The sequence below is a fragment of the Cyprinodon tularosa genome, unplaced genomic scaffold, assembly GCF_016077235.1.
Source record: "Cyprinodon tularosa strain WSP-4 unplaced genomic scaffold, ASM1607723v1 ctg645, whole genome shotgun sequence".
Taxonomy (NCBI): Eukaryota; Metazoa; Chordata; class Actinopteri; order Cyprinodontiformes; family Cyprinodontidae; genus Cyprinodon; species Cyprinodon tularosa.
Window position 1 is genome coordinate 645479 of NW_024039391.1, and position 14268 is coordinate 659746.

Sequence of the window (14268 nt, forward strand, 5' to 3'; positions counted from 1 at the left end):
TCTCCTTGCAGTGCCTGATGATTGTCTCTGTGGGATGCTCCGTCCTCCCGCCGTGTTCCTCTGAGTTTTCTCCTCTTGTCTGCAGGTCAGTGATGCCAGCAAGCTCAGGCCGAAGGCAGAGTTCTGCTTTGGTAAGTTCATTGTTTCCCCCCCGCTCCTCTGATTGGCCGTTTCCCTCTGTCCCACCATCAGCCTCCGTCTCCATCGTCTCAGTTTTACGTAAAGCTCGGCTTTCCAGTCCCTCGTTTCCTTCCTTCCCTCCTTCCTCATCTTTCCACTTCCGCTCGCCTCCTTCCCTTCCTCCCTCCCTCCTTTCCTCGTCTCTTGAGTTCACTTCCTCCCTTTTGTCCCGTGCTCCCTGTTTTGCTCCTGCATGGAGCAGCAGCTCTTTGTCACTCAATGGGAGGAAACGGTTCAGTGACAATGACCCAGTGGCTGTGTACGGACGTTTGCATCTAGATGGGATGTTAATATGGAGGCGTGCATCCTCCTGCCTCTGGGAAACCATAAACAGGCAGATATTTTTAGATCTCCAGGGGTTTCTCTCCTTCTGTAGAGCCGACCCCAAGCAGCAGCGTTTATAAACTTCCTTTTGTTGCTGCAGTTATAAACGCAGGCATGAGGAAGTTCTACCTGCAGGCCAACGACCAGCAGGACCTGGTGGAATGGATCAACGTTCTGAACAACGCCACCAAGATCACAGTGAGTCTCACACACACAACCATCCCATCATTGATTCTGGTTGCCTGAATGACTCCTCGGATCGCAGCGTAGTGGACCTGCAGATTTAATGAAGGATCCTGCAGTGGAAGCAGAATCCGGACAGTTCTTTACCTGCAGAAGGTGGAAAAGCTTTGCTTCAGATAGAATCAGTTTTCCAGATGAACCAGAACAGATAAGCTGCAGACAAGCAGAGGAGGATGTTTGTGGACCAAAGACATTCAGCACAGATCGGTCCGTTAACTTTGTTCCTGGACTTCCTGTCCGCGGCGGGATGATCCAGGACCGGGTTAATCTGCAGCTCAGGACTAAAACCTTCCTCTGCTGTTGTGTTTCAGGTGCCAAAGTGTGGGGAGGGTCAGACCGCCGACGTGGAGACCCCACAGGAAGCTCTTGGAGCTATGAAGCAGGTCTCCTATAAGACAGAGATCGTAGCTGGGGTTCCCATCATCACAGCCACACAGGTGAGTCCTCCTCAGGTGGTTTATTAGCAGCAGCTGGCAGGTTTGGTCCCGTCTCTGCAGGCATGTGGTCCCATCATTCAGTCTGAAGCCTGCAGAGGGCTGCGGGGTCAGAACCTGAAGCCTGGCATCCTGCAGGGCCAGGCGTGTCCCTCTGCTGAGACAGAACCAGTCCAGAACCTCCCCCAGAGAGCTGAGGAGGATTAGGAGAACACCAGGTGGTCAGATGGAACCAGAGCAGAACTTTCTGACACAAACCATGTTAAACTGAGCTGGATCCTCACGACACCACACCTACTGTGGAGCATGGGGGTGGAACCAGCATGATGTGGGGCTGTTTCTCTTCAGAGCAGACAGGATGATGATCCGTGTTCAGAATAGGATCATGAACAGTGAGATTCACTGATAGCTTTGAAGATGAAAGGTTGCTGGGTCTTCCAGCGCGACAACGGTCCAAAAGCAACGCTAGGCAACCAAGGAGGAGCTCCGTAGAAAGCTTCCCAAGCTCCTGGATTCTCATAGTTGATGTGAACTTATGATGATGATGATTAGACTGATGAAGATTGCCGACATCTTGTCTCTTTCTGAGTCCCAGTGTGGGAAGGAGCCACAGGAGGAGTGAGTCCAGATGCAGCCGAGCCTTTTGATGGAGGATTGGCTGAAAGGAACCTTCCTTTGCCTGTGTAGATGCTCTTTGGATGGAGGGATGCTGCCGTCCATCCCGTCCTCCTTTAGGAGGAGAGGAATCCAGGAAAATGGAGGAACCTGAATCCAACAGGACAGGTCCTCCAATCAGTGGGATATAATCCCAGTTTAACAACAGTTCTGTCCCTCCATGCGGCGCTCCCTTTGGCCTCCTTTTATTCAGGTGCTGATCAGTTTGTTATCTCCTCCATGTTTGTAGTTTACATCCTGCTGAAAGCTTCGGCCATGCTGGGGCTCCGGGGGGGCCGCCACCAACGGACCTGCGCCGCAAAAATGATCTTAAAACGAGTAAAAGATTCTTAAAATAAGTTTATTCACCTTTAAATCGAGCAGGTAAATAAGATGCTCTGCCAATGGCGTATTTTTACCCTTAGAAAACAATAATTAGATATTATAGACTTAAAATAAGAGACTGCAGTTGTTTATTTCTTATTTGAAATGCAAATTGTTTTGTTCCATTAGCAAAGTGTCTCACTTTCCTCAATTCAAGACAAAATGCACTTATAAGAAAAAATGACCTATTTAGATGTAAATGTCTTGCAGTGCATGCTGGGTCCCCGGGGCCCCGTCACTGATGGACCTGGGCTCCACTCTGGAAAAAATAGAAATATAAATAAGAGATTTTTATTATTTATATTTTTTTCTTTTATTGAGGAAGTAAGTGAGACGTTTTGCTAATAGATCAAGACAATTAAAAAAGTGTTGCATTGTCTTATTTCAGGTGCGTATAATTTACTCGTACTCGTCGTCTCCCGCTTTATCCGGAACCGGGTCACGGGGGCAGCAGACTAAGCAGAGACTCCCAGACTTCCCTCTCCGCTGACACCTCCTCCAGCTCTGCTGGGGGAAGCCCAAGGCGCTCCCAGGCCAGCCTGGGTCGTCCCCTGGGCCTACTCCCAGTGGGACGTGCCTGGAACATCCAGGGGGCATCCGAAGAAGATGTCCGAGCCACCTCAACTGACTCCTCTCGATGTGGAGGAGAACCGGCTCTACACTGAGCCTCTCCCGAATGACCGAGCTCCTCACCCTATCTCTAAGGGAGAGCCCAGCCACCCTGCGGAGGAAGCTCATTTCAGCCGCTTGTATCCGGGATCTCGTTCTTTCGGTCATGATCCAGATTTCATGACCATAGGTGAGGGTAGGAACGTAGACCGAATGGTAAATTGAGAGGTTTGCCTTTTCGCTCAGCTCTCTCTTCACCACGACAGACCGGTGCAGCGTCCGCATTATTGCAGCAGCCGCACCGATCCGTCTATCGATCTCCCGCTCCATTCCTCCCTCACTCGTGAACAGGACCCGGTGCATGTTGGACTCCGACAGGGCTGCCCTCTGTCACCGGTCCTGTTCATAACTTTTATGGACAGGATTTCTAGGCACAGCCAAGGACCGGAGGGGGTCTGGTTCGGGGACCAGCGGATCTCGTCCCTGCTTTTTGCAGATGATGTAGTTCTGCTGGCTCCCTCCTGCCAAGACCTACAGCGTGCGCTGGGGCGGTTCGCAGCCGAGTGTGAAGCGGCCGGGATGAGAATCAGCTCCTCCAAATCCGAGGCCATGGTTCTCCACCGGAAAAAGGTGGCATGTCCCCTTCGGGTTGGAGGAGAGGCCCTGCCTCAAGTGGAGGAGTTCAAGTATCTTGGGGCGTATAATTTAATTATCTTTAATGGAAGAATATTCATTCTATTCACCGATCGTTTTATTTACCTCCTCAAATTAAGAATAAATACACTTAATTTAAGAATTGTTGACTTATTTCTCGATGGTTTTCGCAGTGCAAGACCTCCTGCTTGGTGACCAGTTACTGACTGGGCGTCCAGCTGTCAGAACCACTGGTCCCAGCAGGCATGGGGCGACCGCCCTGAGGAACCCCAGTGGTGCTGCCAGTTGAGTCTGAATGTTTGAAAGAAACTGGATCCGTTGTCCAGAAGTAGATGTTGATGACATGTTTCCAGTTGGTTGTTGGTCCATCAGGATGAGCTGAGCTCCTGTAGACCATCTCTTTCTGTGGATCCGAGTCTTTTTAAGCAGCTCAGACTCCTGCAGGTCTGCAGGTGGTTGTTTCCTGCCTCCCTCTCCTTCCTCCCCGCCATGGCGGTCCCCTCCAACATGTCGCCATGTGTTTGGCTGTTTAAGATGAAGCTGGTTTCTGTTTCAGGAGCAGAGCGAAGGCCAGAACGGGTCAGAGCGAGGGAAGCGGGCTCAGAACCAGCTGCCGTACTTCCTGTCCAGAGGGGTGCAGGATCAGGCTTTCATTAAGGCTGGATACTGCGTTAAACAGGGAGCTGTGGTGAGACCCGGCGCCATCAGAACCCGTCCATGTCCAGAACCTCCAGACGCTCAGGTCTTTTTTCTGCTTTTCAGATGAGGAACTGGAAGAGGAGGTACTTCATCCTGGATGAAAACGCTCTCAGCTACTACAAGTCTGACCTGGTGAGACAGGAAGTTGTTTATCTGCTGCAGACAGAGCAAATCTGATGATCTATAAGAAATGGTTTTTAGCAGCATATGAAGCAGGAACCGTGCTGGTTGTTCCCTGTTTGTGTCCTGATCAACATCCTCTTTAGGTCAGAGTGTGAATGGAGCGGAGGTTGCTGATGTTCTAACAGGGATCTAAATGCAGAGGCGTGGTTATCTCTGCACGCTGCAGCACGCACTCTGAATTCCTGCTCATGCCTGGAGAGATGGCTGAACCATGTCCCAACCAGGACCTGTCGGAGCACATGAGGACACACCCAGAGCGGCTGAGCATGTTCCCTCAGGCGGCAGGTTCATGCCTCAGCAGATGTTAGCTTGGTCACATGGTCTGACTGAGGAAGTCAGAGCTGCTGGTTGAACGCCTCCAGCTCTGGGAGAACGGACCCGTTTCACCATCGTCCTCCGCCTGCCGGTCTGGGACAGGAGCTGACTCAGGCTGTGGCTGACCCGTTACCAGGGCAACGCAAAGGCAAACAGGAAGCGTTTTTGATGATGATGGAAATGTTTGAACCAGGGATGATAATCCACCTCTGATCATCTCTGCTCTGCCAGATTAACTGTTTCCTGCTCAGAGTGTTGTAGTGATACCGGCATCCAGAAGAGGGCGCCCTGTTCAGAGGCGCTCTGATGTTTTAGGAGAGTCTGTCTGTGTAACCGTTGATTTCCATGACATTTTTACCAAAGGCTTCCCTCAGGTGATGATTCAGGGCATAATCTGGATTATGACCTGGTTGGTATGGGGTTTACTGCTCTCAGCTGCCTCCACCTCCCATCAGCCCTGCTCTCACATCCTGCAGAAAGTTGGAGCAAAGGAGATAAAACAAAGTTTGATTTATAAAACATATCTGGTCTTTCTCAGGACCGGGAGGCGCTGAGAGTCATCCCTCTGAAGGAGATCCAGAAGGTCCAGGAGTGCAAACAGAGGTCAGTGAGCTGCTGGATCCTTCAGAGCCTTGTTTAAGCCACAGTGTTTAAAAGCTGCTCTCTTCTGTGTTCTGCAGCGAACTGATGATGAGAGACAACCTGTTTGAAATGGTCACCAACTCCAGAACCTTCTACATCCAGGTGCTGCTTTCATCTTTATTCTGCTTAGGATGGATGAGGCTCTGCAGCAGCTTCAACTATTCCCTTCCTGATGGACTGAAAATCAAAATAAAAAACATCTCAGACCAACAAATAATGTGAAAGAAAGATCCACCAATGAATGTCAGCTTTTAAAACATACTTTAAACTAAGGGAACATCACTGTTAGTGCAGCTCATCACCCTGAAGCAGGTTTAACAAACTCAGATTAAAATCCTTAACTCTAAATTAATCCAACCTAAAGTCTGAAACTCGGCTGCTATCAATTAGTTCAATCAACTCTAAGTAGAACCAATCAGAGTTTAGAACGTGCACAACAAGTATAAAAGGCCATTATCAGTGGAGAAATGATTCAATCAGTCACCATGACAACAGGCAACAGGAAGTGCCATTACTCCCCCACTGGAACTAGAGTGGCTATGGCAGGCCGTTTTACCTGAAGCGGGCTATGGCAGGCCGTTTTAACTGATGCGGGCTATGGCAGGCCGTTTTACCTGAAGCGGGCTATGGCAGGCCGTTTTAACTGATGCGGGCTATGGCAGGCCGTTTTACCTGAAGCGGGCTATGGCAGGCCGTTTTAACTGATGCGGGCTATGGCAGGCCGTTTTAACTGAAGTGGGCTACGGCAGGCCGTTTTAACTGATGCGGGCTATGGCAGGCCGTTTTAACTGAAGTGGGCTACGGCAGGCCGTTTTAACTGATGCGGGCTATGGCAGGCCGTTTTACATGAAGTGGGCTATGGCAGGCCGTTTTAACTGATGCGGGCTATGGCAGGCCGTTTTAACTGATGCGGGCTATGGCAGGCCGTTTTAACTGAAGTGGGCTACGGCAGGCCGTTTTAACTGATGCGGGCTATGGCAGGCCGTTTTACATGAAGTGGGCTATGGCAGGCCGTTTTACCTGAAGCGGGCTATGGCAGGCCGTTTTAACTGATGCGGGCTATGGCAGGCCGTTTTACATGAAGTGGGCTATGGCAGGCCGTTTTAACTGAAGTGGGCTACGGCAGGCCGTTTTACATGAAGTGGGCTATGGCAGGCCGTTTTAACTGAAGTGGGCTACGGCAGGCCGTTTTACCTGAAGTGGGCTATGGCAGGCCGTTTTAACTGATGCGGGCTATGGCAGGCCGTTTTATCTGAAGTGGGCTATGGCAGGCCGTTTTAACTGATGCGGGCTATGGCAGGCCGTTTTACATGAAGTGGGCTATGGCAGGCCGTTTTAACTGAAGTGGGCTACGGCAGGCCGTTTTAACTGAAGTGGGCTATGGCAGGCCGTTTTAACTGAAGTGGGCTACGGCAGGCCGTTTTAACTGATGCGGGCTATGGCAGGCCGTTTTACCTGAAGTGGGCTATGGCAGGCCGTTTTAACTGATGCGGGCTATGGCAGGCCGTTTTACATGAAGTGGGCTATGGCAGGCCGTTTTAACTGAAGTGGGCTACGGCAGGCCGTTTTAACTGAAGTGGGCTATGGCAGGCCGTTTTACTTGAAGTGGGCTATGGCAGGCCGTTTTACTTGAAGTGGGCTATGGCAGGCCGTTTTAACTGAAGTGGGCTACGGCAGGCCGTTTTAACTGAAGTGGGCTATGGCAGGCCGTTTTACTTGAAGTGGGCTATGGCAGGCCCTTTTACATGAAGTTGGCTACGGCAGGCCGTTTTATCTGAAGTGGGCTACGGCAGGCCGTTTTACTTGAAGTGGGCTATGGCAGGCCGTTTTACTTGAAGTGGGCTATGGCAGGCCCTTTTACATGAAGTGGGCTACGGCAGGCCGTTTTACCTGAAGTGGGCTACGGCAGGCCGTTTTACTTGAAGTGGGCTATGGCAGGCCGTTTTAACTGAAGTGGGCTACGGCAGGCCGTTTTACCTGATGCGGGCTATGGCAGGCCGTTTTACTTGAAGTGGGCTATGGCAGGCCGTTTTATCTGAAGTGGGCTACGGCAGGCCGTTTTACCTGAAGCGGGCTACGGCAGGCCGTTTTACTTGAAGTGGGCTATGGCAGGCCGTTTTATCTGAAGTGGGCTACGGCAGGCCGTTTTATCTGAAGTGGGCTACGGCAGGCCGTTTTACTTGAAGTGGGCTATGGCAGGCCGTTTTACCTGAAGTGGGCTATGGCAGGCCGTTTTACCTGAAGTGGGCTATGGCAGGCCGTTTTGCCTGAAGTGGGCTATGGCAGGCCGTTTTACCTGAAGTGGGCTATGGCAGGCCGTTTTATCTGAAGTGGGCTACGGCAGGCCGTTTTATCTGAAGTGGGCTACGGCAGGCCGTTTTATCTGAAGTGGGCTACGGCAGGCCGTTTTACCTGAAGCAGGCTATGGCAGGCCGTTTTACATGAAGTGGGCTATGGCAGGCCGTTTTACATGAAGTGGGCTATGGCAGGCCGTTTTATCTGAAGTGGGCTACGGCAGGCCGTTTTACCTGAAGCGGGCTATGGCAGGCCGTTTTACTTGAAGCGGGCTACGGCAGGCCGTTTTACATGAAGTGGGCTATGGCAGGCCGTTTTACATGAAGTGGGCTATGGCAGGCCGTTTTACCTGAAGTGGGCTATGGCAGGCCGTTTTACCTGAAGTGGGCTATGGCAGGCCGTTTTACCTGAAGCGGGCTACGGCAGGCCGTTTTATCAGAAGCGGGCTATGGCAGGCCGTTTTACCTGAAGTGGGCTACGGCAGGCCGTTTTATCAGAAGCGGGCTACGGCAGGCCGTTTTACCTGAAGTGGGCTACGGCAGGCCGTTTTACCTGAAGTGGGCTACGGCAGGCCGTTTTACCTGAAGTGGGCTACGGCAGGCCGTTTTACCTGAAGTGGGCTACGGCAGGCCGTTTTACCTGAAGCGGGCTACGGCAGGCCGTTTTACCTGAAGCGGGCTACGGCAGGCCGTTTTACCTGAAGCGGGCTACGGCAGGCCGTTTTACCTGAAGTGGGCTATGGCAGGCCGTTTTACTTGAAGTGGGCTATGGCAGTCCGTTTTACCTGAAGTGGGCTATGGCAGTCCGTTTTACCTGAAGTGGGCTATGGCAGTCCGTTTTACCTGAAGTGGGCTATGGCAGTCCGTTTTACCTGAAGTGGGCTATGGCAGGCCGTTTTACCTGAAGTGGGCTACGGCAGGCCGTTTTATCTGAAGTGGGCTACGGCAGGCCGTTTTATCTGAAGTGGGCTACGGCAGGCCGTTTTATCTGAAGTGGGCTACGGCAGGCCGTTTTACCTGAAGCGGGCTACGGCAGGCCGTTTTACATGAAGTGGGCTATGGCAGGCCGTTTTACATGAAGTGGGCTATGGCAGGCCGTTTTATCTGAAGTGGGCTACGGCAGGCCGTTTTACCTGAAGCGGGCTATGGCAGGCCGTTTTACTTGAAGCGGGCTACGGCAGGCCGTTTTACCTGAAGTGGGCTATGGCAGGCCGTTTTACTTGAAGTGGGCTACGGCAGGCCGTTTTACATGAAGTGGGCTATGGCAGGCCGTTTTACCTGAAGTGGGCTATGGCAGGCCGTTTTACCTGAAGGTGGCTATGGCAGGCCGTTTTACCTGAAGCGGGCTACGGCAGGCCGTTTTACCTGAAGCGGGCAACGGCAGGCCGTTTTATCAGAAGCGGGCTACGGCAGGCCGTTTTACCTGAAGTGGGCTACGGCAGGCCGTTTTACCTGAAGTGGGCTACGGCAGGCCGTTTTACCTGAAGTGGGCTACGGCAGGCCGTTTTACCTGAAGTGGGCTACGGCAGGCCGTTTTACCTGAAGCGGGCTACGGCAGGCCGTTTTACCTGAAGCGGGCTACGGCAGGCCGTTTTACTTGAAGTGGGCTATGGCAGGCCGTTTTACTTGAAGTGGGCTATGGCAGTCCGTTTTACCTGAAGTGGGCTATGGCAATCTGTTTTACCTGAAGTGGGCTATGGCAGGCCGTTTTACCTGAAGTGGGCTATGGCAGGCCGTTTTATCTGAAGTGGGCTACGGCAGGCCGTTTTATCTGAAGTGGGCTACGGCAGGCCGTTTTATCTGAAGTGGGCTACGGCAGGCCGTTTTACCTGAAGCGGGCTATGGCAGGCCGTTTTACATGAAGTGGGCTATGGCAGGCCGTTTTATCTGAAGTGGGCTACGGCAGGCCGTTTTACCTGAAGCGGGCTATGGCAGGCCGTTTTACTTGAAGCGGGCTACGGCAGGCCGTTTTACCTGAAGTGGGCTATGGCAGGCCGTTTTACTTGAAGTGGGCTACGGCAGGCCGTTTTACATGAAGTGGGCTATGGCAGGCCGTTTTACCTGAAGTGGGCTATGGCAGGCCGTTTTACCTGAAGTGGGCTATGGCAGGCCGTTTTACCTGAAGTGGGCTATGGCAGGCCGTTTTACCTGAAGCGGGCTACGGCAGGCCGTTTTACCTGAAGCGGGCTACGGCAGGCCGTTTTACCTGAAGCGGGCTACGGCAGGCCGTTTTACCTGAAGCGGGCTACGGCAGGCCGTTTTACCTGAAGTGGGCTATGGCAGGCCGTTTTATCTGAAGCGGGCTACGGCAGGCCGTTTTACCTGAAGCGGGCTACGGCAGGCCGTTTTACCTGAAGCGGGCTACGGCAGGCCGTTTTACCTGAAGCGGGCTATGGCAGGCCGTTTTACCTGAAGCGGGCTATGGCAGGCCGTTTTACCTGAAGCGGGCTATGGCAGGCCGTTTTACCTGAAGCGGGCTATGGCAGGCCGTTTTATCTGAAGCGGGCTACGGCAGGCCGTTTTATCTGAAGTGGGCTACGGCAGGCCGTTTTACCTGAAGCGGGCTACGGCAGGCCGTTTTACATGAAGCGGGCTACGGCAGGCCGTTTTACCTGAAGTGGGCTATGGCAGGCCGTTTTACCTGAAGCGGGCTATGGCAGGCCGTTTTACCTGAAGTGGGCTACGGCAGGCCGTTTTACCTGAAGTGGGCTATGGCAGGCCGTTTTACCTGAAGCGGGCTATGGCAGGCCGTTTTACCTGAAGTGGGCTATGGCAGGCCGTTTTACCTGAAGTGGGCTATGGCAGGCCGTTTTACATGAAGTGGGCTACGGCAGGCCGTTTTACCTGAAGCGGGCTACGGCAGGCCGTTTTACCTGAAGCGGGCTATGGCAGGCCGTTTTACCTGAAGTGGGCTATGGCAGGCCGTTTTACCTGAAGCGGGCTATGGCAGGCCGTTTTACCTGAAGCGGGCTATGGCAGGCCGTTTTAACTGATGCGGTCTATGGCAGGCCGTTTTACTTGAAGCGGGCTACGGCAGGCCGTTTTACTTGAAGCGGGCTACGGCAGGCCGTTTTATCTGAAGCGGGCTATGGCAGGCCGTTTTATCTGAAGCGGGCTATGGCAGGCCGTTTTACCTGAAGCGGGCTATGGCAGGCCGTTTTACCTGAAGCGGGCTACGGCAGGCCGTTTTATCTGAAGTGGGCTATGGCAGGCCGTTTTACATGAAGTGGGCTATGGCAGGCCGTTTTACCTGAAGCGGGCTACGGCAGGCCGTTTTATCTGAAGTGGGCTATGGCAGGCCGTTTTACCTGAAGCGGGCTATGGCAGGCCGTTTTACCTGAAGCGGGCTACGGCAGGCCGTTTTATCTGAAGTGGGCTATGGCAGGCCGTTTTACATGAAGTGGGCTACGGCAGGCCGTTTTATCTGAAGTGGGCTATGGCAGGCCGTTTTACATGAAGTGGGCTATGGCAGGCCGTTTTACTTGAAGCGGGCTACGGCAGGCCGTTTTACTTGAAGCGGGCTACGGCAGGCCGTTTTATCTGAAGCGGGCTATGGCAGGCCGTTTTACTTGAAGCGGGCTATGGCAGGCCGTTTTACTTGAAGCGGGCTACGGCAGGCCGTTTTATCTGAAGTGGGCTATGGCAGGTCGTTTTACCTGAAGCGGGCTATGGCAGGCCGTTTTACCTGAAGCGGGCTATGGCAGGCCGTTTTACCTGAAGCGGGCTATGGCAGGCCGTTTTACTTGAAGCGGGCTACGGCAGGCCGTTTTATCTGAAGTGGGCTATGGCAGGCCGTTTTACATGAAGTGGGCTATGGCAGGCCGTTTTACATGAAGTGGGCTATGGCAGGCCGTTTTACCTCTCCTCTCTGTTCCAACTGTAGATCACTAAAATAAGATTCTTCCTGACCAAAATCACACTCGTAGACTCAGCTGTAATATTATATTCTATAAATTACAGTTTTGTAGCAGAAAATGAATTTCAGAAAAAAAAATTGTACTAATAACAATTAAGTTTTGTAGAACTAGAAATCTTTAGACAGTTTCAGTGGCAGTTCTGACATTTATCAGTTTGACTGAAAATTTATTTATATATGAGAAACATTTCTTCACAGTCAAAATAATACAAATGCTGACCGGAAACGATAGGAAGATGGAGATCTGATATTAATTTCTAGACATCCACAATGTTTATTCTAGATGTGGAGAATGTCATTTTGTTTTAAATGCTCATTATGACAAAGAAAGCAGTTTTTTTTTTCTGATATCAGGAATACGTAATCAGTAAAAGTAGTACATATCGAAACAGTCTTACGAACACGATAGCATTACGAGATTATTTCTTGAATGTTGGTGGATCAATGTATCTGTTTAGGTGAAATTATCTGTTTAGGTGAAATTATCTGGTGAACTTTCCAGTTCACCAGATCAAAATGACTCATAATTAACAAACAAAGAACAAATAAATCTCCCATCACTGAGTTGCAGAATCTTCTCCCTATGAATATTTAATTCTCTGTGAATTAATGTTGATCATTCTTTAATAAGATCCCCGTCAAACAGGCATGAAATGTTTATTAAAACCTAATGTTTCTAACGGACCTAGTAAATGATATATAATATTTATGCCCAAAACTACAACAATAATCGGACTAAATGAGGAAATGAAGCTTTGTGATTGGCTGTAAGCAGAGCGGAGACAGAGACACTCTGAGTTTACTGAAGGAAACCTGCTGCTGACCAGGTCAGCTCTGGGAGGATGTTACCATGGCAACAGAGGATGAGGAAACTCTCTTTGAGAAACGGAAAACTCAGAGTTTCCCTGATTTCAGGTTTAGAAAACTCAGAGTTTTCAGTAAACCTGCTTTTTTAAACAGACCTGGAGCTCCCGTTACCATGGGAACCAGCTAAAACTGTCCCTGTGTCTCTGTGTCCTTCAGGCTGACAGTCCAGAAGACATGCACGGCTGGATCAAGGCCATCTCCGGGGCCATAGTCGCTCAGCGCGGGCCGGGACGCTCCGCCAGCTCGGTGCGTATCTCACAGCTGCCAGAAGGTGCTGCCACCTGGTGGCAGAGAAAGGAACTCTTCCATCCTGGGATCGGGCTCATAGTTACTGTTTGTCCAGAGATTCATAGCTTTAAACATTTTTAGAGTTAATGACATGATGATGATGATGGTGATGATGATGATGATGGTGATGATGGTGATGATGATGATGATGATGATGATGATGATGATGATGATGTGTTTTTAGTGATTTTCTCCCCCAGCCTGTGAAGTTTCTCTCTACAGTCTCTTTCCAAACCTCATCAGTTCTTCGTCTTCAATATTTGTTTGGAATTAAAACTAAAATGTTTTTTATTTCTGATTTAAAGTTTGGGATATTTGATGAGAGAAGATTAAAATCAGTGTTTTTATCGTAGCTGTTAGTTTCTGCGGATAAAAAGGTTGATCTTGTAACAGATCCAACCGCAAACAGCTGCTCTGTCTGAGCTGCTGTGACATCATCAGCTGGTTTCTGACCTGCAGGTTAGGAGCAGGTCGCCATGGCGCAGTTAGGGGGCGGGGGGTGGGGGGGGGGTATTGTCTGCCTGCCTGGAACTGAGCTGTAAACTGTTGTTTTCAGATCCGTCAGGCCCGCCGGCTGTCCAGTTCCTGTATACAGAGGTATACTCTGATCTGCACGTATTTGACCCCCGACCCCAACCCTAACCTAACCCCCATTCATCCATCTCTGCTTCCTCCTAATTTACCCCCAAGCTTCCAGCTATTAGAGGGAAACCAGTAATAAATGTCTTCATCTCCTGAATCTACAGCAGACTCCAGAAATGTTTCGCCAACTCTCCGACACTCTCGTCTTTCTGATTCCTCTGTCATCAGAGGCCATCTCTAGAAGTCGTTAACTCGCCCTGATCCAAGGCTGGATCACCTCCACAGCGCAGCCGTTTTTTATTCTTTACTTTCTGACGTTTTGCAGCTTTTTTCCCTAAGTTTAAACATATTCCCTCGATCTTTCAGACCCCCCTTTATTTATGGACTGGTTTTAACTGGGATTACTTTGACTCTTTCCAGTATCCAGTGTGAATTTCATGCTTGTCCTCTGCAGTAAAGCAGTGACATTTGATTTGATTTTGATATACTCTAATAATCCCAGAGGGAAATTACTTCTCTGCATTTAACCCATCCCCTTGGGGAGCAGTGAGCTGCCATTGTGAGGCGCAGGGTGAGGTTAAGGGTCTTGCTCAGGGACCCAGAGTGGCAGTCTGGGTCATGTTAGCATTGCTGTGTTAGCATTGCTGTGTTAGCATTGCTGTGTGTCTCCAGTATAAAACGGATGTGGAGAAATAAATGTGCTGCCTGTGATGGACAGCAAAGATCAGCTTAAAGATCCGTCATTAATCGGGCTAAGACGTTACGGAGGAGGGATGGGTTTGGGAAACGCTTTAGGATCCTGATATGAAGCTGGTCCAGGATCAGTGAGAGCGGGGACTGTGGCTCTGATTACAACCAGACTCTTCAGGTTATTTACTGAAGGTAAAAATCTGCTGAGAGGCAAAGAGGATCTTATCAGAGATCCACACAGATGTAACCGGAAATCTAATATTTGATTCAGATGAATTTCCAGCTGCAAAATAACGGTTTGAACTCCTAA

The 14268-nt window shown here is 50.7% G+C and overlaps 1 protein-coding gene across 4 annotated transcripts in view; it reads left to right on the top strand.

Annotated features, from left to right (window-relative positions):
- plekha1b (pleckstrin homology domain containing, family A (phosphoinositide binding specific) member 1b) overlaps nt 1-14268 on the top strand; it is a 29272-nt gene that overhangs the window by 10579 nt on the left and 4425 nt on the right. For 2 of the 4 annotated variants that reach the window (XM_038308730.1, XM_038308731.1), the window contains exons 4-12: nt 86-131; nt 605-702; nt 1059-1184; nt 4039-4170; nt 4245-4313; nt 5218-5282; nt 5360-5423; nt 12555-12644; nt 13243-13283. In XM_038308730.1, the coding sequence (XP_038164658.1) occupies nt 86-131; nt 605-702; nt 1059-1184; nt 4039-4170; nt 4245-4313; nt 5218-5282; nt 5360-5423; nt 12555-12644; nt 13243-13283 (731 nt within the window). The remainder of the gene's footprint in view (nt 1-85; nt 132-604; nt 703-1058; nt 1185-4038; nt 4171-4244; nt 4314-5217; nt 5283-5359; nt 5424-12554; nt 12645-13242; nt 13284-14268) is intronic. The other 2 variants (XR_005282805.1, XM_038308729.1) reach the window with 1 other exon arrangement.